The sequence below is a fragment of the Corvus moneduloides genome, chromosome 2, assembly GCF_009650955.1.
Source record: "Corvus moneduloides isolate bCorMon1 chromosome 2, bCorMon1.pri, whole genome shotgun sequence".
Classification (NCBI taxonomy): domain Eukaryota; kingdom Metazoa; phylum Chordata; class Aves; order Passeriformes; family Corvidae; genus Corvus; species Corvus moneduloides.
In genome coordinates this window covers 82,520,100-82,543,463 of record NC_045477.1, presented here as the reverse complement: position 1 = coordinate 82,543,463, position 23,364 = coordinate 82,520,100, and the positions used below count along the sequence as shown (strand labels likewise).

The following is a 23,364-nucleotide window of genomic DNA, read 5'->3' as shown; positions in this document are numbered from 1 at the left end:
CCAAAGTCTCTTTAACTTCTTTACCCAAAGCATAAATTTACCTAAATCATAAATTTACCCAATTATTACCTAAAGTCATGCAAAGATGTCAGATCACGAGGATCTCTTTACACTCTCTCATTGCCCACATGTAGAAGCAGCACACAGGACATAACCCTAATGAAATGTAGCTAAAACAGAATGAGAAGCTTATCAAACTGATTCCATATTTCAGTCTTACTGGTGTAATTTAACAAAGTGAGAAAAGGAGGATAGAAGCAATGGAATGGACTTGCTTACAAGCTGAACACTCCTCCAACCTTCAGGAATGATATCCAGACTTCAAGTTATATACTTGTTTTCTTAGCTTATGACCAGAAATCCATCAAACATTAAAAAAAGCAGTAGAGGGTGTTTTCCATAAAACACTGTTCATCTGTTCACTTGAAGTGTACATTAGAACAGCTTCCACTGACTACATGAGTTGTCACAAAAATCCTACACCGTGTCAGCATGCTTTTTACAGTTGCATTCGAGTCACCATTTCAATCTTATGCAAATTGCTAGAGTTTTTATTGCTGATATACACATATAGTTTCAATCACCCTTCTAGAGAAACTCAACAAGTGATCATCAAAGTATAAAAAATAAGAAAGAAACTTCAGGGACCAGTAGGGGAATGCCTCAGAGCACAGTGGCTAGCCACTTAATGTGAACTCACAGTGGCACTTACCAGTGACCTTTTGCAAGGTCTTTAGGTCAAGTGTAACAAAGAGCAAAAACTCCGAACGTTTACTTGAGTGCTGTGCAAGGGTTCACTGCTGCAAAGCTTTGCACAGGCAGGCTTATTTCAGTGAGTAGATCTTTTAAGTTCAGTGGGAAGTGCTCACATACATTAAGATACTTATGCTTAAATCTTTGCAGGAGCAGACCCTTGAATATGGGAGAAGGTTATGGTCTATTTATTTAAATAACACTTTTCTGAATCTGAAGAGTTGTTTTTCTTACCTGAAGTCTAGTATTCATTTCCAAGAAGTAGAAATTCTTACTGGAGTCCACAAGGAATTCTACTGTTCCAGCAGAGGAATACTTTACTGCTTTGGCAAGAGCTACTGCTTGTTCTCCCATTGCTCTTCGAGTTTCAGGGTCCAGAAAAGTGCTACAATACAGAAACAATGACTTTTTTTAGTTAAAAATAATAATTATTTAATCATTTAATCTTCTGTTTAAACGATGGTCAAAAGAGGACAGCATCATTATTTAAGTTATGAAAACATGTCAAGACTGTTAAATGTATGTCTTTACATTTATATTACCCCTAAGTAGATACACTGCATGCTTTACAATTATTGCTAATGTACAGGAAATTCAGGATAAATAACCATATTCTCTAAAATATAAAATAACAGAACACAACACTCTTTGAACAGTCAGATCTATAACAATGCAAATTAAATGAAAAAAAAGACATACAAACTGACGCAATCTCAGGAGATATTTATTATCCACGTTAATTTCAATACAGTCTTTTCCACAAATCTTGGATACACTCAAGTGCAACCAAAGAGCAGCTCAGCTACCACCTTGGGAGCCACTGTGAACACTGCACAATGTCTCTCATTCTAGGAGAGCACTCCACCACATCCACTGGGCCAGTGAATTGAAAGACTGTGGAAGTCTTTCTGGAAGTAACCTATTCTTCTTGTTACTCTCCTCTACCATAAATGCAGATTTAGATTAACCTATGCAGATTAATTAGATACATATATATTTCTGTGGTATTCTACCAAAGCCTTGAAACCAGTTGCCCCTCAAACTGATACATTGATTTTCAATGAAAGAACATGTAGCTGTTCATCTTACATAAGCTTGTAAATACACTTATTATTTATATTTCTGGTTTGACTTACATTAGGCACGTAACTCAGCTATCATTTCAAAAGTATTTTTTCAAAGGAATAAACAGTCACTTCCACCTTACCTCTAAGTTACTCTTTTAAACTAAAACACTAAGTGTTACATATTTCTTGAGAGGGGTTCAACAGTGGGCCCTAATTCTGCAAAGGAGCAATCAGGGGCCTTCACCTATCTAAAGTGGCCCCAAAGCCAGTGAAGCTCCATCTGGAGCCCTGGACTGCACCCAGACAGAAGCCAGTGCTTGGTCAGGACTTACCTTTCAGCACTTACAGGGGTGCTTTTCACTGAGACCTGAACTCACACAAGAGCTAAAGACGTCTGCCACAACAATCCATATTTGACATGACACAAGAAGTGAGCAAGTATCTAGGCAAAGTAGGAGACAGTGGAATCCTTTTCTTTACTGGAAAAGTGCTACTTCACACCTCTGTCCTTTCAGTGCCCAGAGACAGATTCTGATGGACCGAAAGGCAGGCATTTTCAGAATTTAGGAAAAAATTTTTTTCTTGGCAAACATTGGGACCAACAGGAAATGGAAGTCAAGTCTCATTCCAAGAAAGCTGTATCAGATCCTACATCAGTTGAAAGGGAAGATCAGAAGACACAAAAAGGGTGTCATACCTATAAGAATAGGCACTGGTAAATGCAAAATAGTTTCATAATATTTCTTATTTTCATTCAGTAAGAGGATAATACATTACATGAAATCAACAATCTATAATTCAGTGTGGAGTTTCTGCAGGGCTTTGATCATGAAAGGTCAATGAGGGGCTTATGAAGAACAAAACCTTCTCAATATCAGCTTCATACTGTATTTCTAGAATAACCATTATTACTTCTCATGTAGATGAAAGACAGTTACTCCCCTTCATTACAGTGGTGTCTTCCCTATACTTGTTAAATGGAGGTCGGAGATCTCACTGTTCACCTCCTGCTGCAGCCAGAGAATGGAACGCCGGTGTCACATCGCTAAACTTGATCTCCGCCACACAGTTAAGCTTAACACTCTGAAATGACTGGATCATCCCTACCATTGGCTAGGTTAATTAACCAAAGTTTTCATATTCCCCTCTGCTGCTTTACCTTTCAAATACATTGTTTCTCCCTTTTTTAACAACACACCTTTTATTAACCAAAATAACTCTTCTAAAATCTAATTAGGCATCACTTGAAAACACAGCATTTTAAACCTGACTTTAAATCTTTTTCAAACATAGATCTGTTTTTCTTTAGACCAAACAGCTCCTATGGCAGCCCAAAGGCTACAAAATAAAAAGGAGTCACAAAATAAAAGCATCAAAAAGAAAAAATAAATCAGACCTGACACTTCACTCATAAGACCTTCATCAAGTTATTGTGAAGTTAATCAAAGGGAATACAATTGTCACATTGTTTCTACAGCCAGAGAGACAAACCACATGGGCAAGATGTTACCTCTCCACTTCTAGTTCATCAGATAAGGTTTCCCAAAATATCCCTATCACCTTCACTCACAGACGAGGTTGAGATTTTGAAAAATAAAAACAGTTACCATCAGTGGAAATTTATTGCTCAGTTTGGACAAAAAATAAATGATCAATAACACTTACCCTTCCTCTGAAGATTCCACCACACTGAGGGAGTGAACCTCAATTTTCTAAATGTCAAAGTCAGCTTCCCTGCTCCAAGCACACTGCGTGTTCAAAAAAATTACTTACCTATACAAAACATTATCCTTTGAGATATTTATTATGTACTACCAGACCATGGGCATAAATATGCTAAAGGATTTGAGAACACAGTTCGGCCCCCACATCTAAACGGTGCCCACCTATGAATCACATGCACAGTCACAAACAGAACAGGCTCACATTTCTCTTAACCCAAAATCCTTCAAGGATTTCTAGACAGTGAGAGGAAATTGAGAGTCTGACACACATATATGGATAAGAACTCTAAGGAGAACCTGTAGATATGTTCTCTAATTCAATAATGCACCTTTCTGCTAAGTTCCTTCCTACATACATTCATTCAAATTGTCAGTGCCTCTGAACAGATGACCATTCCTGCGCACAAGTGGCAAGGCAAATTTGAAGCGCTTTAAGAAGCTTCTAACAGGTTCAGAAATTGTTAGATAGGAGACACATTCTCACCAAAGTAAAGTTATAGAGCACTCCTCTGAGTTAGTCCTCCAATTATTGAATAAGATCGTCAGTTAATACTCCTGTGCATTTAATTTTGATTGACCCTAAAGGATCCATGGGGTTTTTCTCCACATGGGAAACAATCTCTTATTAATCACTCCAGCAGACAGCAAAATACAACCACACCTTTGCATTTTTTCTTGCCAAAATACAGTGTCTCATGGCAACCGTCTCCGAAAACGAACAGAGAAGAGTTTGGGCAGTTGAGGAACAAAAACTCAACTAAGGAACTATTAAATGTCACTCATATCACTCATCTCTTTAAATGTCAGCCTCTGTGAAATGAGAGGACAACAGCATATCCAAAAATGTGTGAAAGTAGAAGCAGATAAAATTACAGTCCATCACTGGAAGCTCTGTGCATCACTAACTTTGCCCAGCACAAACTAAAACACTAGCGATGATTGGATGTGTCTTATTGTCTGTGCTTGCCAAAACAGAGTAGGACAACTCACCATGTGAAAAAGGCATAAGCAAAGTTTGTTGGTCTCCTATCTGAGTCTGGGGAATTGACCACCATGAACACCAGGGGTCCCTGGAATACTGTAACCTCATTCGTGTGTGAACTAAAGGGGCTTCTCTCTGCAAATGAGAGAGGGTTTTTCATTTGTTGTTTGTTTTTAACAAAAGACTAAACTTCCCTAGGAAAACTGGAGATACAAACACAAAATGATCCCATAAGGATAAGGTTCAGCAGCTGCAGACTTAGCTTTAAGAAAATCATAGGTTACTCTCCAAGCCAAAAGGCCCAAAGTCTCTTATTAGACACTTAGGAAAATGCCATCATAATAGAGTAAATCAAAAAAGGCATGAGAAGAGGCCAATGTCAAAAGCCCTAAATTGTCCAAAAGGCAAAAAAAAACCCCATTTTAGCCCATAACATCCCTATCTCCTGGGTTTTGTGAAAGAAAATAAAAAGGTTTGACCTATCTCAGAGGTCTTAATAGCAGCTACCATGTAAAACGGGAGAAAAGAGGACAATCTATTTCCTTCATCCAGCCATACCAGAAGAGGTGCGTCCAGGAGTCCTTAAACAATCAAACTGAAAGAGCATTCCCAGGAACGGTTAGCTTGAGGTTTTAGGGTCTCTATGGTGTCTCACAGAAGTAAGTGCCCTGCTTATCTGCAAGTCTTGTAACCCTTTGAAAATTAGTGGATTCTGCAGACAAGTGCAAGTGGCTGTAAGGCAGACAGCACTTCCAAAGCTGTCAGTAGAAGTCTGGCAGAGTCTAAAACATTCAACAACAAAAAGGAAGAAAAGTTTTCACACCAAATTTTGGAAGCTACTGACTTGCCCATGCTCTTGTAGAAGTATAGGAGGGGATGAGAACTTACTGGCAACTCCAACAGAGAAGCCCAAGAAAGTTGAAAGGCTGGTACTTTTGATGAAAGAAAACACTCTGATCACAGCTGGCTGGTGAGAGAAAGATGTATCACACCACTTTAATTGACCACAGGCAAGGAGAAGGAGCAGGCAGGAATGACAGGCATTGCCTTACATACACTCAGAAGACAGAGGCAGAAGACACTCCTCTTTTAAGTGCTTAGGTACACATATATGCACATGTGCATTATATAAGGACCTGAAGTATTCACTTTCCACAATAGCACAGTAAGATCTTTAGGCATAAGCAGCATAAGGCTTCCAAGAAATCCACAAGCCCTACCAGGAAGGATTTATTAGTAGATTTGTATCTTTAAACTTTGGGGTTTTATTTAAAATATAGGTCAAACAGTGGCAGTCCTGCAATTACAATTCAACATTAACTAACAAGGCACCTCTAAAGAAACATCATTTGGATGATGTGCTTTTCCTCACACCCCAAATTGTTGCAGCACATAGTTCTGTGCTACAACAAAATATGGCAAACCCATCCCAGCTGGTGAACATATTACAGTGGCAATTCCCACAGGCAGTGATATACCTCTGTCTGCCTTTCTGAAATCAGAACTTCCTGCTGCGCTTTTTATACACATATTCTCTGATGACTGCCATGCAACAGAAAACACAGCAAGGCCACATCTTGCATAGCAGCAAAGTATTCCAGCTTCACGATAAACCTGTAAGATTACGATAGTTTTGCACTTTTGAGTTACTAGACACCTAGATCTCTAGTTCACTACCATGAACGGTACTAAACGTGGTGCAAAGTATTTTATACTTCATATTCCAATTCAAATGGAAATATACAGTATTATGTGGCCTTCACACAATTACTCTAGTATAGCCAAATACCTGTATCTGTGGTAAAATTCATACTTATTTCATATTTTATTGGACTTTTATATCCAAAAGTGAATATAAAGAAAAATCTCATATATATTAACAAAGCCATCTCATACCAAAATATATCTGATTGGTAAGATCCATATCCATTTTATACAAGATCATGAAAAAAATTAACTACACAACACCAGTTTTCTTATGGAAAGACACTGTAAAGCAAAATCAAAACACCCTCAAGAACAACATCAAAACTGCATTACAGTCAAATTACTGTAACAAACATTTATTTCCTTTGTGCTTTTTAATAGAATAAAATTTCCTTGCATTTGTACAATAAATAGAACCAGCAGCCTTCCAAAAGTGCTTTCAGTTACCATGAAGCTGCATCAAGAATCCAGTATACACACCTTGGTGCTTCCTCCACAACCTTCTGGTTTCTCCTTTGAATGGAGCATTCTCTTTCATTCAACCACAAGGCATTGCCATGTTTATCTGCCAAAACCTGAAACAATAACACACTGCTATTAACTAACAGATGTTAGAGATGGTCTTTTGACATAATACTATTATGAAGCATTTAGGGTTTGGGGGGTTTTTTCCCCAATCTAAAAATAAAGCTTGGGAAAAAAGCTCATGTAGAAAATTAATTATATATCAAATACTAATTGAACATTCCTTCAAATTCTGAATAGGACTATTCTAAAGCCTCTATGTAGAGTCTGTAGAAAGCAAAAAACCCTCTCACTTCAAAATTTGGTTTCTGAATTTTTGGGGTCTTCTTACAAAAGGCTGAAATAAGATTAAAACTACATTTTCAAGCATTTTAAATTGCATTGCATTATGAAATTACACAAAAGCAAACCAACAAAATAAACATCTCCAAGGATGCAAAATTTTGCTCCTGACTTTCAGAAAGAATGTCTAATGAAGCTTTCTCAGTAAGCAAACAACAATGTCCTGTCTTTAGTGAAGAAGAAGAAAAAAAGATCTTCAGAAACTTTGTTATCCTCATTAAGGAGAATTAAATTTGCAACTTCCTCAGTACTTTCAAAGGAAATTAAAGCAGTAGTTTCAAGAAATTTTTTTAAAAATCAAGAACTACAGTTCTTGGCTGCAGCCAAGAGGTAACAAAATCAAGTATCCAAATCCAACTACATAAATTACACAGTAGAAAAAAAGCCCAAAATTCAGCATAGCAGAACTCTTAATTAATTCTTCAACTTCAAACTAGAGGTGAAAGTAAGGAACTCTGTCCCTTTATGAAATTGATGGTATGATGCAGCCATTTCCAATACCAAATACTGGATTTGAAGATTCAAGTAGACTTCTTCCCATCTTATGATGATAACTCTACACTTGTTCTCAGAACAATTTCATTTAACACACACCACACCTGCTCCCTTTCTTCCTTATAAAATTTTTCTTCTAACCCATTTTTTTTCCATCTATCTTCCTGCTCTGATCTGCAGGAACCCATGACAATATTCATGCTTCATTCTTTAACAGTGAAGTTCTACACTGAAAACCGACAAGATAAAACAAGGAGACAATCTTCCTCAAACTGTGTGAACTCAACCATATCTACTCACATTTGTGACAAAGAATCTGTATTACTTATTATTCCTTTTAGTACCACAGAGCAAGTATGGCACCAGGCAAGATAAATCCTGCATCTATGACACCAATGGCTGCTAAGCCGTGAAAAATCTGGGGAGATGTGACTGAAAACGAGGCAGTGAACTCATGAAGACAACAAAAAACTATAACAACAACAACAAACCAGGTACTTCCTACCCAAATGCTCACCCATCCAATCCAGATGAGTGGAGCCCTACAGACTCATGGGGCCCTACAAGAAATCATTTGGGAGGCCCAAAGATTTTTGGACTCGTTTTTTGTGGGGGTTATTTTAGTATCAAAGCAGTACCTTTAGAGCATAGCACGGTACTTGATGGAAAAATCACTGTTCTTTAAGTAGAATGATTCCTTATGAGCACTTCTGTTTCACTGTTAGAAAACCTACAACTTTCCACAGAATTCTGTCTCATCAAAACAAACAAACAAAAAAATCTTGGAACATTACAATAAAAACTGGTAATTGTGCTTCTCTCCTCTCTCTCCAGGTATTTTTTCTGAAGAGGATAATACATTTTTTCAATCCAAGCAGTAATTTTTTTTTTCACTTCAGGACATTTCTCATATCCTACTAAACTTCAGCAACCTGGACCTTAAAAGAAATGTTTTTCCATTATTAGTTAATGGAAAAAAGAGACATGCATGAACATCTACTATGAGAAAGTAGTTATAAATAGAACAAGCCAACAACATCTAGCATTAGGCTTTTATTCTGTGTATGCCATTTTCGGCAAAGGAAACTAATCACAAAACAATTGTATTTCAGACAACATTTGCAGCATACTGAAATCATCACCTGTGAGAGGACATGAGATTCCAGTACATATCTCACTAAAAATGCATGTCCCAGCTACAGCTTTTGTTTCTAATATCTAAATATTCATAACAGAAAATGCCCTGTTTTGCAAGATTAGATGATTATGACATTAGTCGATGCTGTGTACATGTACATGCCAAAATAATTAAGTATTATGCAGTGGAATCCCTCCTACATGATTCAGCAAAATTCTGTTTCCAGTTGCAGGATTGTTGCTTAGCCAAGTAGTAGACATTCCATGTACCCTTACTTTAAACCTTTTATCAGATACTTCAGGAGAACAAGACTTCAAATCAGTTCAAGCATAAAGTGTATTTGGACTCTATTTTCCTGTTAATTGTTTTAGTCTTTTCTCATGTTTTACAAAGTGATTGTTTTATAGCTAGACACAGGAAATTTCTTATTTAACAATTTTAAGTACCAGTGCTTTGGAGAAATATAAGAAAGCTAAAAAAAGTTCTATTTAAAAGTTACTGCTAAATTAATAAATATTTGGCATCTGGTCTCAAATTGTTTGTATATTCAGCAGTTTGAAAATGAACCAAGGTCAACGTCCTAAAGCTGATTAGAACATGAAGTTAAAATGATATGCTATGATATTGTTAAAAAGTACCATCAAAGTGCTTATATAAGGAAAACAACATTCACTGTATACCCACTATAAATAAAACTATAAATTATTAATAGCAAAGCCATTTTGTTGAAATTACTCAACAGTTCCTAAATACAGTACTGCTTAATTTTTTTGGGGTAGCCTTTTTTTAAGCCCAAAGGAATCTAGACTGTGTAAAATCTGCCCTGAATTCATGGAAGTATGGAGGAACCAATCTCATCTAACTTCTGTCATTGAAGAATCAGTAGGAACCTGCTGAATCTCCCAAAACCGCATGCACTGAAAGAAAGATCTTTAAGGCATGGTGATCTGCACATAAAATAAAAAGATCATAAAATAAAAAAACAGGCAGCCAAAAATTATTGGCCATAGCAAGAGAACACGGAAAGATGCTCTAGCAATCTGACCTCTTTTGAACCCCAAGATCAATGCTGAAACTGAGAGTTCACGATATACCTTTACATGACCCTTCAATAGACGATAAGGTGGGGTTTAGATTTCATTTTTACACCATTTTTCATTTTGCTGTTTCACTGTTTACAGACTATTTCTTCATGTCTCTCTTCCTTCTTCACTTCTCCCCTTCTACTCCTCTCTGCTGAGACTGTACTGGGAGTACTACACCCAGCTCTGGAGTCCTCAGTACAGGAAAGACATAGACCTGTTGGAACAGGTCCAGAGTAGAGCCGCAAAAATGATCAGAGGGACTGAACACCTCTCCTGTGAGGAAAGGCTAAGAGAGTCGGGGTAGTTCAGCCTGGGAAAAAGAAGGCTCTGGGGATACCTAATTGCAGCTTTTCAGTACTTAGAGGGGGGCTGATAAGAAAGATGCAGACAAACTTTTTAGCAGGGCCTATAATGACTGGAAAAGGGGTAATGGCTTTAAACTACAAAATAATAGATTTAGACTAGATATAAGGGAGAAATATTTCTTTTTGAGAGTGGTGAAACAATAGAACAGGTTGCCTAGAGAGATGATGGATGCCCCATCCCTGGAAACATTCAAGATCGGGATGGACAAGGCTCTGAGCAGCCTGATCTAGTTGAAGATGTCGCTGCTCATTGCAGAAGGTTGGACTAGATGGCTTTTCACAATCCCTTCCAGCCCAAATCATTCTAGGATTCTATGATATGCAAGTTAGCCCCATAGGAAGCACCAGGCTGGGGCACACATCTGGCAGAGTGAAAAATGTTAAATATTTCTCTCTTATAAATCATTTCACACTATCAAATTTACTGTTGTTGTTTCACTTAGTTACTGAGATACTTCAGGCTCTCACTATCTAAAAAAAAAATCCAACAACCACATGTCACAACGCAGAAAGGGTTTAGATTTTGGACAAAAAAATTAAATTTCTGTGTAAAAAGTGAAATTTCTGTTGAGGAAATGAATATGCTCTGTATAGATTTCTTGTCAGGAAATACCTCAAGGCTATTGACAAACACAATTCAGTTACCTACATAAGATCGAACATCACAAATTTTTAAATCATAATTTTCGGAATGAGTGCCTAAAAGAAACAACTTTTGGTCTGCATTAGCTGACCTGACTTAACTCTAAATCCAATAAATGATAGAAATGGTAATAATGCAGAAGTTAAAGAGAGTACAACTGATTTTGAACCACAAACTGCCCAAAATGGGACACAAATCCTCCTGAGTTCCCAAGGAGAATTAGATACTTCAGAGCAGAATTCCAAAATACTGAAAAAAACACCTAGACCTTGCAAGAAATTGTTAAGCATGGCAGTTCTTGAACTCCTTCATTCTCTGCTGCACTCAAGCACTCCAACAGGATCCAGAGTTCAAATCTCCAGCCTTCAGAACAGATGCCTATAACATTTTTTTTTCTCCCCCAACAAACTGAGCACAGCTCAGTCTTCCTGCTAAAGAAAGGCTAGAGAATAAAAACAGGAAGGCTGTATTGTACATGATAGCCATGTAGCTTGAGCAATGACCCAAGACACCGGAAAACACAAGACTCTAGGCCTTTTTTAGTGGAGTGTTTGAAACATCATGAACTTTGATTTATTTGTGAGTTAAAACCTCATTAAATAAATACACAGTACTTAATAGTAGCAATAGTAATAATAGTACAAACCTGGATTTCTATGTGACGAGGGTTATCAATGAACTTCTCTATCAGTAAGCGATCATCACCAAAACTTGAAGCAGCTTCTTGAGATGAAAACCTAAAACCTTCCCTTAAATAATGAAAACAAAAATAATAATCACCTGTATTTTAAAAGTTAAGTCCTGAAGCATACAAGAAAGAACACTTACTCATTTCAGTAAACAGTCAATCTTCACTAATCAACACACATATCCGAAAACCAAGTTATAACATTTGCATTTGATTCTGTAATGGGTATCCCTTTTTTCATGCTTTTCTTACAAAGACCAAAAAAAAAAAAAAAAAAAACAAACTCAAACCAAACCATTCCAAACCATTCTCAAAGCACAAAAAATTTCAGTGTGTTTAAAGAGCCTGAACATTTACAACAATTTTTATTCATTTTCTTTGTTGGCATTTTCTTCTGCAAAAGTAATAAAGTAATAGAATTTTAAGACCCAGTAATCACAAAGTACTTGTTATACAGAAGTAAAGGTGAAGCTCACCATTACCTACAGCACACAGCCCTCAATACTCAAGAACAGCAGAGGTTGGTTAGTTGTGCATTAAAGAACTGCAAATGTAATATAGAAAATTCCACCACTGAACACAACCTAAAGGTGCCGTACTTGACTTCACAGAACACACCAGCTGTATTAGCAGATTTTCCCTGCCTTAAAGTATAAGTGAGTGTTATATGCAGCATTCTGTATGCTTCCCTCTGTTTCTTCTTTTACATACATAGTTAAACAAAATAAAGATACTTTATTTATTAACTTTTTTTTCTCTAAATAGCAGAAAGAATACTCCTTGGCTCAAAACCTCTGACAGCTCCACGAACAGCTTTCTCAGGGTGAGATAGAGCATAATGCAGAGACCCAAAGGCTTCACTGACATTTTCTACAGGCTCTGTAAGCGGTATATTAGTCCCATTCATGTTGATACATATGAAAAGCTTGGTCAAATGTCTGTGTGACTGACTACTGAAACACAGCATCCCCGACATTTGTGCCCAGAATAAGAACTACAGCACAACTGAGTTGAAGTTTTCATGCTTTCCACCTCTTGGATGTAGTTAACCCAGACCATAGACTCACAAGATAGGTAAATTTACAGTAGAGAAAAGTGTGTATTTAGAAGTGTATCTTCACCTTCTTTCAACATTATGGGATAATACATGTTGTAATTTTGAGACATTATACTTAATGTACAACTTTCCTAAGTTCATATTTAACTTCAATATATTTAATTACCTAGTTAAGAGAAAAAAGGGACATCAAAATTAGCAATTCTGTGCACTACCTGATCTGTCAAAAAAAAAAGTGCTGTAACAAACAGCCATACACAGTGTTTCTTATTGAAACACATTTACAGCTATTTTAACTCCTACATCAAAGGCTCTGGTTTGCTTTGTAAACATTTTTGTGTCACAGTTTTATGCACAATTATTCACAACTGACTTTTTCTTTCACCGAAGGATGTGTGCTATTGCACTTTAGAAATCTAAACTGCAATACTTGTTAAAAAAAGACAGGTGCCTAATCATCTCATCCATACATCTGTAAACCTTTTTAAATTAGGAATGACTATCTCAGATATTCTGAACTTGTTTTATCTTATAAATCTGTGCGGTTGAAATTGTCCAATGATAAAAATTACTTCCAACTGGCTGTGAGGAAAAAAATTGCTGGCAAGAATGAAAAAGCAGAGCAGGCTTTTTAGGGAGGCTCTGTAATCTCAATGCAAGACCCAATCAGGCAAAGTTCTAAGCAACCACCTTTAAACTGAGTGTTGATGTTATTCAGAGGATGAAGCTGGACGGACGAGATGCCGTCTCGAGATCCCTTCAAACATGCACAACTATAAAGAGGAAAAACAGGATCTCTCTAAGGTTCCCCTCTATCCCTACAGTACATTTACTCACGCTGAAGTTTAAGTTGTACAAAAGCATTACTGATGTTGCCACAAGCCTTCCTGTGGTTGTCTGAAGTGAAACAGCCATGCCAACTTTCTGCCTCCAGCTCTGAGATCAGCAGTGCTGCTTTAATTAAAACAATTTTCTTTCGAGGCAGTCAGACATTAACAAAAGACTGTACTCATTATGTAGAATTTCAGTTTCCAGTATCAGGAAATAGTAAAATAAAATGTTTTTTCTTGTCAAGGCCAGCATTAGAAGGGCCATCTAGTTAAAAAGTAGATGTTTGATAATCATTAGTATAGTAGAAGCCCTCTAAAGCCCTAACAAGTAGCCAATAGATACTCAAACGTTGTTGATTTTACACACAAAAACCAATATCCATTGCTTCAAGCTTAACTCCAAATTTAAAAAAAAATCCTAAAATTACCTAGTCACAGCATTTATGTATGTTTACATATGTAGATGGCATGTGAATATGTGGGTTTTTTAAAAAATATGGGTTTAGGAAACACTGTTCTTCACTCATCCAATGAGATTCCTTCCCCTCGCTTGAATAGCACATACCTGTGCAGGACAGACCAAAGATGTCAAGCCCATACACTCCCATTTTTGCACAGTAGTTTGAAAGGCCAAGTGCAATGCTTCAGTAAAATAATAAAACTCAGTGCACAGGCTTGTCATAGGTAATGCTATTGAGTTTTTTATTGTCCTCTTATACTGCACACTTCATATTTCCTTTGCTTTCGGAGGTGGAGGACTCAGAATGATTTGCTACTTATTATTCCATATTAACTTCTTCAAGTCCCACTGCTCATTCCTTCAGAGCCATTGGAAGATTACAGCATCAGGGGAAAAAAAGTAATTTCAATCAATGCTTCTAAAGACAGGCAGGAAACTGCAGAAAATTACTATTTCTGACTACAAAAATACATTTACTAGTAGTAGTCCCCACATGTCCTGCTGCACCATTCCAGTGAAGAGCAACAACTGTGGAACAGCAGAAATAAACACAGCATGGCACCACAAGACCACAGAAAAGAAATTATAAGGGGTTCTTGGAATCTGAGAACAGATGTTTGATTTATGTTCATAAAATTGGCCTTAGCACCAAGAAAGAATTTCAGAAACAGGACAATTTACATTTTCCTGTTACTACAGGTTAAAAGACAAAATCTTTCACCTCTCTAAATATCTGTTGCTGGAAGCTGCCTTGGTAAAAATTTTCAAAACAGATACCCCACTAAGCATGCAAGACTTCAATATCTAGGAAAAGTTACAGAAGATGCGACAATAGGGGGAAATCACTAACACAAAACTCCAAATTTTTCAAAGGTAAATCTTAAAAAATAATTTAGTACAAATTCCCAGCTTGGAGGTTATCATGTCTGCAGCTGAAGCTACTAGCTAAAGAAACTAATTTCTACATACACATTCAGAGTTTAAAACATGGGCCAATAGCTCCTGTACAATGACCTCCGATACTGAACCTACAAGCCAGTAAGTGCCTTTACATGCAAAGATCCATCATAACCTCTGCCAGAAAGTTTCAATCTGTTCTTTGGAAATGATAAGAGTCCTGAATTTAATTCCTTTTCAGAGGTGCCAGCACAGTCCTCTTAGCACCTTTTAGATTTAACATTACAGTATAAGGACAAGGCTTGCATAACTAACCACAGTTACTAACCATAACTCTAAATAATGAGGACCTGAATGATACTTCAGAATTGAACTGGGCTTGATGATCCTTGTCCTTCCCATCCAATTCAGGATATTCTATCATTCAAAAGCTTTCCATAAACAAGGCAAGCAGCTCAAATTATCATTAAATAGGACTGAGTCAAAGTAATATCACTAAATTAATTTATTGATATGCAAATGTACATAAAAGACTATCCCTAGCTAGCTTCTACTGGTACCAATCAGCTCTACCAGGTGACTTTCTAAACCATAACCACAGCCTTTCTCCAAGTTAAGTCAGCAATTATGATTTTAGATCCACTTTTCATTTAAAACAGTTACTTTAATCAAGCTCCTTTGCTCCTTTCTGAGCTAAACAAGAAATGAATGCCTTCCTTTCAAGTCCAACAGATGCAACTGCTGCCTGAACAAGATCAAGGCAGTAATTTTGGATTCTAAAGCAGTAGCAACAAAGTATCCTTTTAAGAAAGAAGGTTATTCTAGACCTTCATTCTAATGCACAAAACATTATTTTCCTATTTGGATTTGAATACAAATGGACTAGAGAGAGCAAGGTACAAATAAACCCACGTTTTCTTTAAATCTAAAATTTAACTGCTAGACATTCACTGTTCTTTCATCCAGCTTTTAGGTTTTGACAAACAAAAATTTAATAGGGGACAGAAAAACGACAAGGAAGTCATGCAGGTGACTAAATTAAACTAATGAAAATTTCAGTTGTACTTTGAGTTGACTCCAGCAATTGTGCTGCTCTCTCTGTGCAGAAAGGAAAACATTCATGTTATTTTGGATCAAATAGGCTTTTCATTACAAGTCTTTGAAAAATCAGAAAATACGTTTTTCTGTAAGATCAGCAGCACATGGAGTTGAAATCAGGCTCCTCGCTGCCAGAATATCAGCAGAGAATGGACTGTAAAATTCTGAGTCAACAACAAAGCATCATGAAATGTTCAGGATTCTGACAACCAGTAAGACATAAAAACATCTGTGTGTTGAAACACATGTTGTTTGAAAACAGACAAAAGTACAATAGTTTGCTGATACAAATACTTTAAACACAGAAGGATGCAATTATTAGCGCACATTCTGGTAACACCGTATGTGTTTCCACGTATGAATCATCAGTCTCATCAACTTTAACAGAACTAATGGCATGCATTAATGTTTGTGAATCAGGGCCAATAAATATTCTACCTAATACAGAGAATTAGTAAATCAGCATTCTGAAAGGCATACAGCAAAATGTTATTTACACTCTAAATTTACAGTCTAACATTGGACTAACAGCAGACGTAAGTGTTGGTTTTTTACTTAAATTAATGGATGATGTTTTGTAAGGTTTGTGCAAGAAATAATTAGAAATAGGCACACGCAAACTTCCAAAGTATATTGCTCACTCTACTAAAAGGATAAAACCAAATAATATCCAATTTCTCCATCTAACATTTCATATCTGCTCAACTGTCAGCTCAAAATGGCTTAATGGGACTTCAGTAACTGCAGCATTCATCAAGGCAAGCTTTTGGACAGCATCTCACCTGGTCTCTTCATCATCCCAAGCGATTCTCATGCCTTTCCCACCACCACCTGCTGAGGCCTTGATCATGACAGGGTAGCCTAACAGCAGGGAACAATTAGACAGAAGTTCAAACTTTGTTCAGTTGGCCAGAGGAACATGACAACTGACCACATGTCCAATAAAGCCAGTAGACAATAACTTCGTTTATTAAAACACTTTGTTTGCAGGGAGAACAGAGGAGAATTTTTTCTTTTCAAAACTTAGCTGTCAGTGCAGTAATTTCTACAGCCAAGAAAGGCTGTCTTCTCCAATTCATTTATACTAAAAAAAACACTGAATGAATTATTCCCAAATAATGAAGTGATTTATGAATAAGGCATTTGACCTTTTCAGCTCACATTTCTTTAGGAACAAAATTTTTTTCCTTTGTTGCTGCTTAAATAATTTTTTTTTAATTAATAGCAAAAATTAGTAGATAATAAATTAAGTCTAAAGACTGAGTAAACAAATATGTATCTTATCAACACTTCTAGTGCAGTACATTATAAGTAACAGAGCAGCTCAAGACCGGTGCTTCTTAGACATTATGTAATAGTATCAGAAAAGAGATTGCTTTTTTTTTTTACAATAAAAAAAGTATCCTCCCCAAACTGACAAGTAGTAAGAAAAAACAAGCAGTATAAATCTGACAGCATTGTACATAACCGGCAATATCTTACTTGTAGAACAAGATACTATAATACAGATATAAGGCAGGACCTTCATTTTCTGAAAGTTAGAAAATTACAGTAACAAAGTACACCGTTTAAATGAAGATTTAGTAATGATTGTTTCTCTTTTAATTCAATCTTTTCATTCAAAGCAACTTCCTGCAACAATTTCTTCATACCAGAGAACTTCACCTTTCTCTACACGAACATGTAGAAAACTAAAAATTGAGGATCTGATTAAAATGCTTTTGACATTTCTAGGATACCAGAAAATTCTTCATGCCTTTGGTCTCCAGTATGTTTAATGAAAATCACAACATTAAGGAAAATATCAGACCAGTTGATATTGTCTGGCAAGAAGAGTCTATCAGTCCTTGAGAATTGAAGAAACATTCTATAAAAGGCTTTGATCTGGGGACAGAAAGAGACATTTGAATATGGTTCCTAGAAGTGGTCCAGTCTACTGTCATATGTGTTACTGGTATTTACAGTTTCTTTCTGGAATGTAGATCTACCCTTGCTCTGTCAAGCGGCAGCAATACAATATGCCCACCTCCCCTTCATAGTGATCTAACTGAAAGGAGGTTCAGGAGAAGATAATTAAAACCAGCAAGATCTAGAAAACCTTTTTTTATTTAAAAAGTCTGAAATAGATACCGAAAAAAAGGCATGAGACAAGCATAAGAAACAGTAGTGTTGATTGGAAGGCAGGAAAGGAGCAACAATACAAGAGAACTTTAAATTAACAAAGAAAAAGAAAATCAATAAAATAGTTTCCAACTTAACACATTATTAGACTGTGAAACCCCAGGCTGTAAAGCATTCACATGGCTGAAAGCTGTAGAGAGGTAATAGTTAAGCATATGTAGAGCACAAACCAAGCTCCTATGGGCATGCATTACCAAAAGGCTATATAAATCTTCATGCCTTGGAGTCTAAAGTAGTCTCTGGTTACAACGTATGAGGTTAAGACCAAACAGAGCCATGCAAATAACCTTTCTAGAGTCTCTCTTAGATTTTCTTATGAAATACCTGATACTACCCATAGAGGGGTACAGGATAAATCAAGTAACAATGAGTTTGATCCAGGCCTCTACAATCTCAGAGGTTAAAGGCAAAATAACTCTAGATTACGTGCAGCAACAGTGAAGTTCAGCCAGTTTTCATGAAATTCAGTATATGCAATATCTACACAGGAGCATTTTATTGATGCTGTAGCTGCATTTCCAGATCCCTGGCAGCTACCAGGCTCCTACACAAGCCACTGGATATCTTGAAATAAAGGAAAAAGCACATCTTGTATAACTTTTATGCAAGAAATGAGATTTTACTGGATAACACTAGCAAATCTCTAGCAATACTATCCCCATCTGGAGACCCTGTCCAACCCAAATAGCTGAAAGACTGAAATTTTGAAACAAACATTGTTTTCAACCTTATTATGGCAATTTCCATCACCTAATCTATCTTATTCAGTGTTACCTATACTTGAAAAAATCATCATCAATTGTGCTACCAATTTCAGTCTAACAATATCAGTCTCTTGAATGGTTTGCTGATTTTAATTCTGTAAGCAGAGTCTAGTCCTAATTTACTGTTCTTTAGTTTCAAAAGCAAAACAGGTGTGCTGAAAGTGAGCCTCGGTGAGTCTTTATATGCTCCAAAATGTAATTCATATATGACAATTCACATGATTAAATTATCAGAGAGTATACATGGGCTACTAGTATCATTCATCAAGTACGGGAGGACCACTTTGCTTCCCCTCCCTCCCACCTTTTATGTACAGCGATTATACGTCAACCACGCTTGTAGGCAAGGCAGTTAAAGACTCCCAAGAGCTACTATATAATTAAAATAAAGTTGGGGTTTTTTTAAAGTAAGGCCTGTTTTGAAAAAATGCATGCAGCTTCTCATGTTGAGAAGTAAAAATTGCAACAGACTTCTTCTACATGTTAGCACGTAAATTAGCCAGTCCCCTGAAAATAAGGGTACTGGAGCTTTTGCTCAAATACGAGGTTACACACTCCTTGCTCTTGGTGGCACTGAACTAAACTTTAGAGCAGCTCTTTAGCCAATAGCAAACACTGAAAGAAAGGTTTTGTAAAATTTAAGTTTTGCACGCATATTGGGTATAGGATACTGGGATCAGAATGCATTACTCAACACTCCCCACTTTTGTACTACTCAGCAGCAATCAAAATTGCTTAAGTATGTTCACGTGGATTGGTTGGATTAGTTGTGGGAAGGGAGAGGCATACAAACAATTTCTAACACCATTTATAAGTACCCACAACAACAGCAATGAAAAGACTCACAAAGCAGACAAATTTTTGAGTAGGTATTAGGTTTTCAATTCTTCCCTCAAATTAGATGCCAATTTATGTGAAATTAAAACTGCATATGAGATTAAAACCTACTCTTGTTTTACATTCTCATGATGCCTCTTAAAGATGGGTCTAAAGATCTTAGGAGGCAAGAAGCTAAAAAGCTGTCAAACTTGAAGATCACCGCACCTACTTTTGCTGCTAAATAGGTACTATTAAGTTAGGACTGCTTGTTTCCAGGACAGTTACTATTCTGAGAATCTGAATGATAAAAGGAGTAAACAAACTTCTGATGTCCGACAGCTGTTAGCTCCCAGAACTTTGCCACCGTGGCTTTTAGATGTCATTTAACCATTTTTATAAAGCTGCAGATAGTAGACCACAGCACACATTGTGCAATACCAGTTTGAACAATATTGCATGTGGTGATATCAGATTCTTTTCAATATCCATTATTAAAAGCTAGCACTAACTAAACCCATGTCAAATGAAACATGACAAAAAACCATCTTTTTCACCTCTTCAGTTTTGTACAGACTTTCATTTAGTTTTAACTGACTGCACTTCATAGCTGTTCAATCCTTTAAAATAGAGGAGTCAAACTTTCTGGAGTTTCATCAATGCTTCAGAATCAAGAAGCCAACAATTCTTAATGTACAACTCTACACACAGACCTAAAAGCAGCATGGGAAAAGGGCCAATGTAATTAAGCACTACAGAAAGGATCACAAGAGCAAAATAGCCCACACCAACAAAGAAGAGAGACTCTAGAAAGGAGCCAATACAGCAATTTGTGCCTGAACTTCTTCCAATTTCCGATTAGCTTAGTATCTGTGTCACATTCTCTCCTGACAACTCAGGAAAATCTCTCAAATCAGGGGCAAAAAGACGGTTTCCTTCCCACACCTAGAAAATGTCTATCCATAGATAATAGTCACTGAAACAGGTAAAGGCTGTGTTTCTCAACCGTGAGGTGCCATGCTCCACTACTACAGGATCTTGGGCCAGAACACAGCAGGGAGAAGCAGGAAAAAAACACAGGCAGCAAGAGAGCATCAGAGTTTTAGTGTTTTAAGCGCTGACCCATGGTTATTTTTTTAATAATTTCTTAAGCCTTCTTAGAAGACTGAAACTCTGGATTAATGAAATCAGAAAACAATCTGAAAGTATTCCATTGCATATCAAGTGCTTTATACACAAGGACAAATACATTATATATATATTTTTATATATATATATATATATATATATATATACACACAAGACACTATAATTTCATTCAATCTTAAATCAAAATTAAAATCACTACGTTTTACTCTGGTCAGTGGTTACAATCAGACAGAAGCTTAACCCAACTCATCAACTTGTTGAAACATGAGGGGAGAAAAAGCTAGAAGGGACATTTTTCTTCCACTACATGGTATCATAGTACAAACCCTTCTTGTATCAAAACAGTTTAAGAATTTTCCATCTAAATAAAGCACCACCCAGCTGTCTGTAATTGACTTTATTATCATAGATTTAAGACTGCCTTGATAAAATGACCTCTGAAGTGCTACTGATATCAAAGACAGGAACCAGTCAACAGAACACCGAAGAACTCAGAGGAAAATTAAAAAAGAATGTATTCTAAAGGGTGTCTAGAAAGCCTTCCTTCTATACTTCTAGTATGCCTTCTGACTTATACTCATCAAAACTGTTCAAAAAATACTTGCAGGAAATCTTTAAAACACAAGAGCAAGAAAGACTATTGAAGAGAAACTGAACTGAAATAAAGTCACAAGACTATGTGACTAAACCCAATTTTATTTACCATTCTCTTCTGAATGTTCCAGTTTGATTAATAATCTCTTTCTTTTGGTAATGACAGTGATCAGTTATCACTGGATTTCACAACAAGGACAAAGCCTGACCCAAAGAAATGCTGACTTCAATTGTGTCAGCCTAAAAGTCAGCCAAGCCTAGGAGGGGTTTCAGGGCAGTTAACCAGTGCAGGGTAAAAGGCCCAACTTAAAGAGGAAAGATCTTACACTGCTTAGAAGTTATCTGTAGCGGTGTAAGTCCCGCTTTATCTGGCACATAAAGGCACAGCAATAGCTTTTGACACAGGTGAAAAGCTGTTTATCTACCTGTGATAAACCTAAACAGCTTCTCATGGTTACAGTCTCAAAGGGAAAATTAAAGGAAAATCATACATCTTACTGTATTAGATTCTTCTTCTAGAAAGCATTTAAAAACATGCGTAATTTCAAGCATGTGGTTTAGTATTTTCACCAATATCAAGCTTTAGTAAATAAAAGCCAAAACTCATTAAACACACATTACACTTAACCTTCATCAAAATGAGTCCCAGACTCATTTGCTGGTTGCTCTTTTCACCGTTCTACAAGATATTCTGAAGCTGAATAGTGACTTTATTCCAGTAAGCACAGAAGGCTGGTGCTCTGGAGCATATTCAAGCTAGCTACAGTCCACACAGTGATGAAGAATGAAGATCATAACATCACCGGTGTCAGTCTCCATATAAAGGGAAATGTACCATGCCGAGCTTCTGACTGTCATGTCCAATTGCAGATATACTTTCAGACAACCCCTTTAGTGAGGTACTCATTACTGCGTATTACAGTCATTCCACAAATCATGGCTGCACTTGTTCTGCAAAGTCCCGTTTGAAAAGCTCAAATGTGATGATTTAAGAGACAGGGCGTTAATTCCTAGATTCTTCCAGCCCTATGGGCAACAGGGAACTTAAAAACTATTAAAACATTATTTGTTCTATAGGGATTACTTATTACACATTCAATTTAGTCAGCCATGTCTGCTGAGAGGCACACAAATCCCACCATAGCTAATTTAAGAACTTACCAATTTCCCTTGCAATTCTGACAGCTTCATCTGCATCCTGTAAAAGCAGGAAATGAGACCCAACGTTAATCCCATCAGCCATTGCACTATGTCCTGAGGGCAGTCATATATTGCACTACTGTCTCCTCCGATTCATTTAATGTTTGATTTTACAACCTTCTGACCCTTTTCAGCCAGAGGAATGTAAAATTAATACCATAAGTGGAATGTAAATTCTACCTCATCATTAGTGCACTGGGAAACTCAAAGCAACGAGGAATCAGCTGACAGGAAACACAACCAGGATGGCAAAATGATTTTCTGCAGTTGTAGGAATTTAATGCTAGAATTTAGAAGTTTACAATCAATAATGGACCATAAATCAGATCGTTAAAGTTTGTCCACTACCAGCTTGTTTCTGTCCTCACAGGTATTCCTTGTGTTTTCCTGATTGCTGTCAGTAGGGGGAGTTGATTCTCTATTGTTTGGGAGTAATTCAAGTTCAGGAAAAAAAAAATCTTGCAGAACTTCTTTAAAGACAAATGGGTTTTGTTTACTCAAGAAGGAACACAAGCACTTCACAGTTTGGAAAGTTCTGCATTCTGAAGACAAGATAAACCTTAAATGCATCATTTTAAACTATATCTGAAAGAAGAAGATTCCCGTAATTGTTTTCATTTAAAAGTTACACATTACTAGCATACAACAACTATAAAAATCCTTTTGTTGATGCCACCTATTGCTGTAGCTGTCTCATACTACTGCAGCCTGGTACAGAAAAAAATCCTGAGAAATTCAGAGAATAAAAAACCAAAATACTTGAATTGCTTACTTTTCAGTAATCAAATCTCTTCTCCTGCAGTA

At 36.7% G+C, this 23,364-nt stretch overlaps 1 protein-coding gene across 1 annotated transcript in view; it reads right to left on the bottom strand.

The window, feature by feature from the left end:
* PCCA (propionyl-CoA carboxylase subunit alpha) overlaps positions 1-23,364 on the bottom strand; it is a 273,796-nt gene that overhangs the window by 167,556 nt on the left and 82,876 nt on the right. Inside the window, exons 8-12 of the mRNA XM_032100130.1 lie at positions 22,522-22,558; positions 16,639-16,717; positions 11,473-11,575; positions 6,714-6,808; positions 988-1,138 (exon numbers count right to left, since the gene is read on the bottom strand). Of these exons, the coding sequence (XP_031956021.1) occupies positions 988-1,138; positions 6,714-6,808; positions 11,473-11,575; positions 16,639-16,717; positions 22,522-22,558 (465 nt within the window). The remainder of the gene's footprint in view (positions 1-987; positions 1,139-6,713; positions 6,809-11,472; positions 11,576-16,638; positions 16,718-22,521; positions 22,559-23,364) is intronic.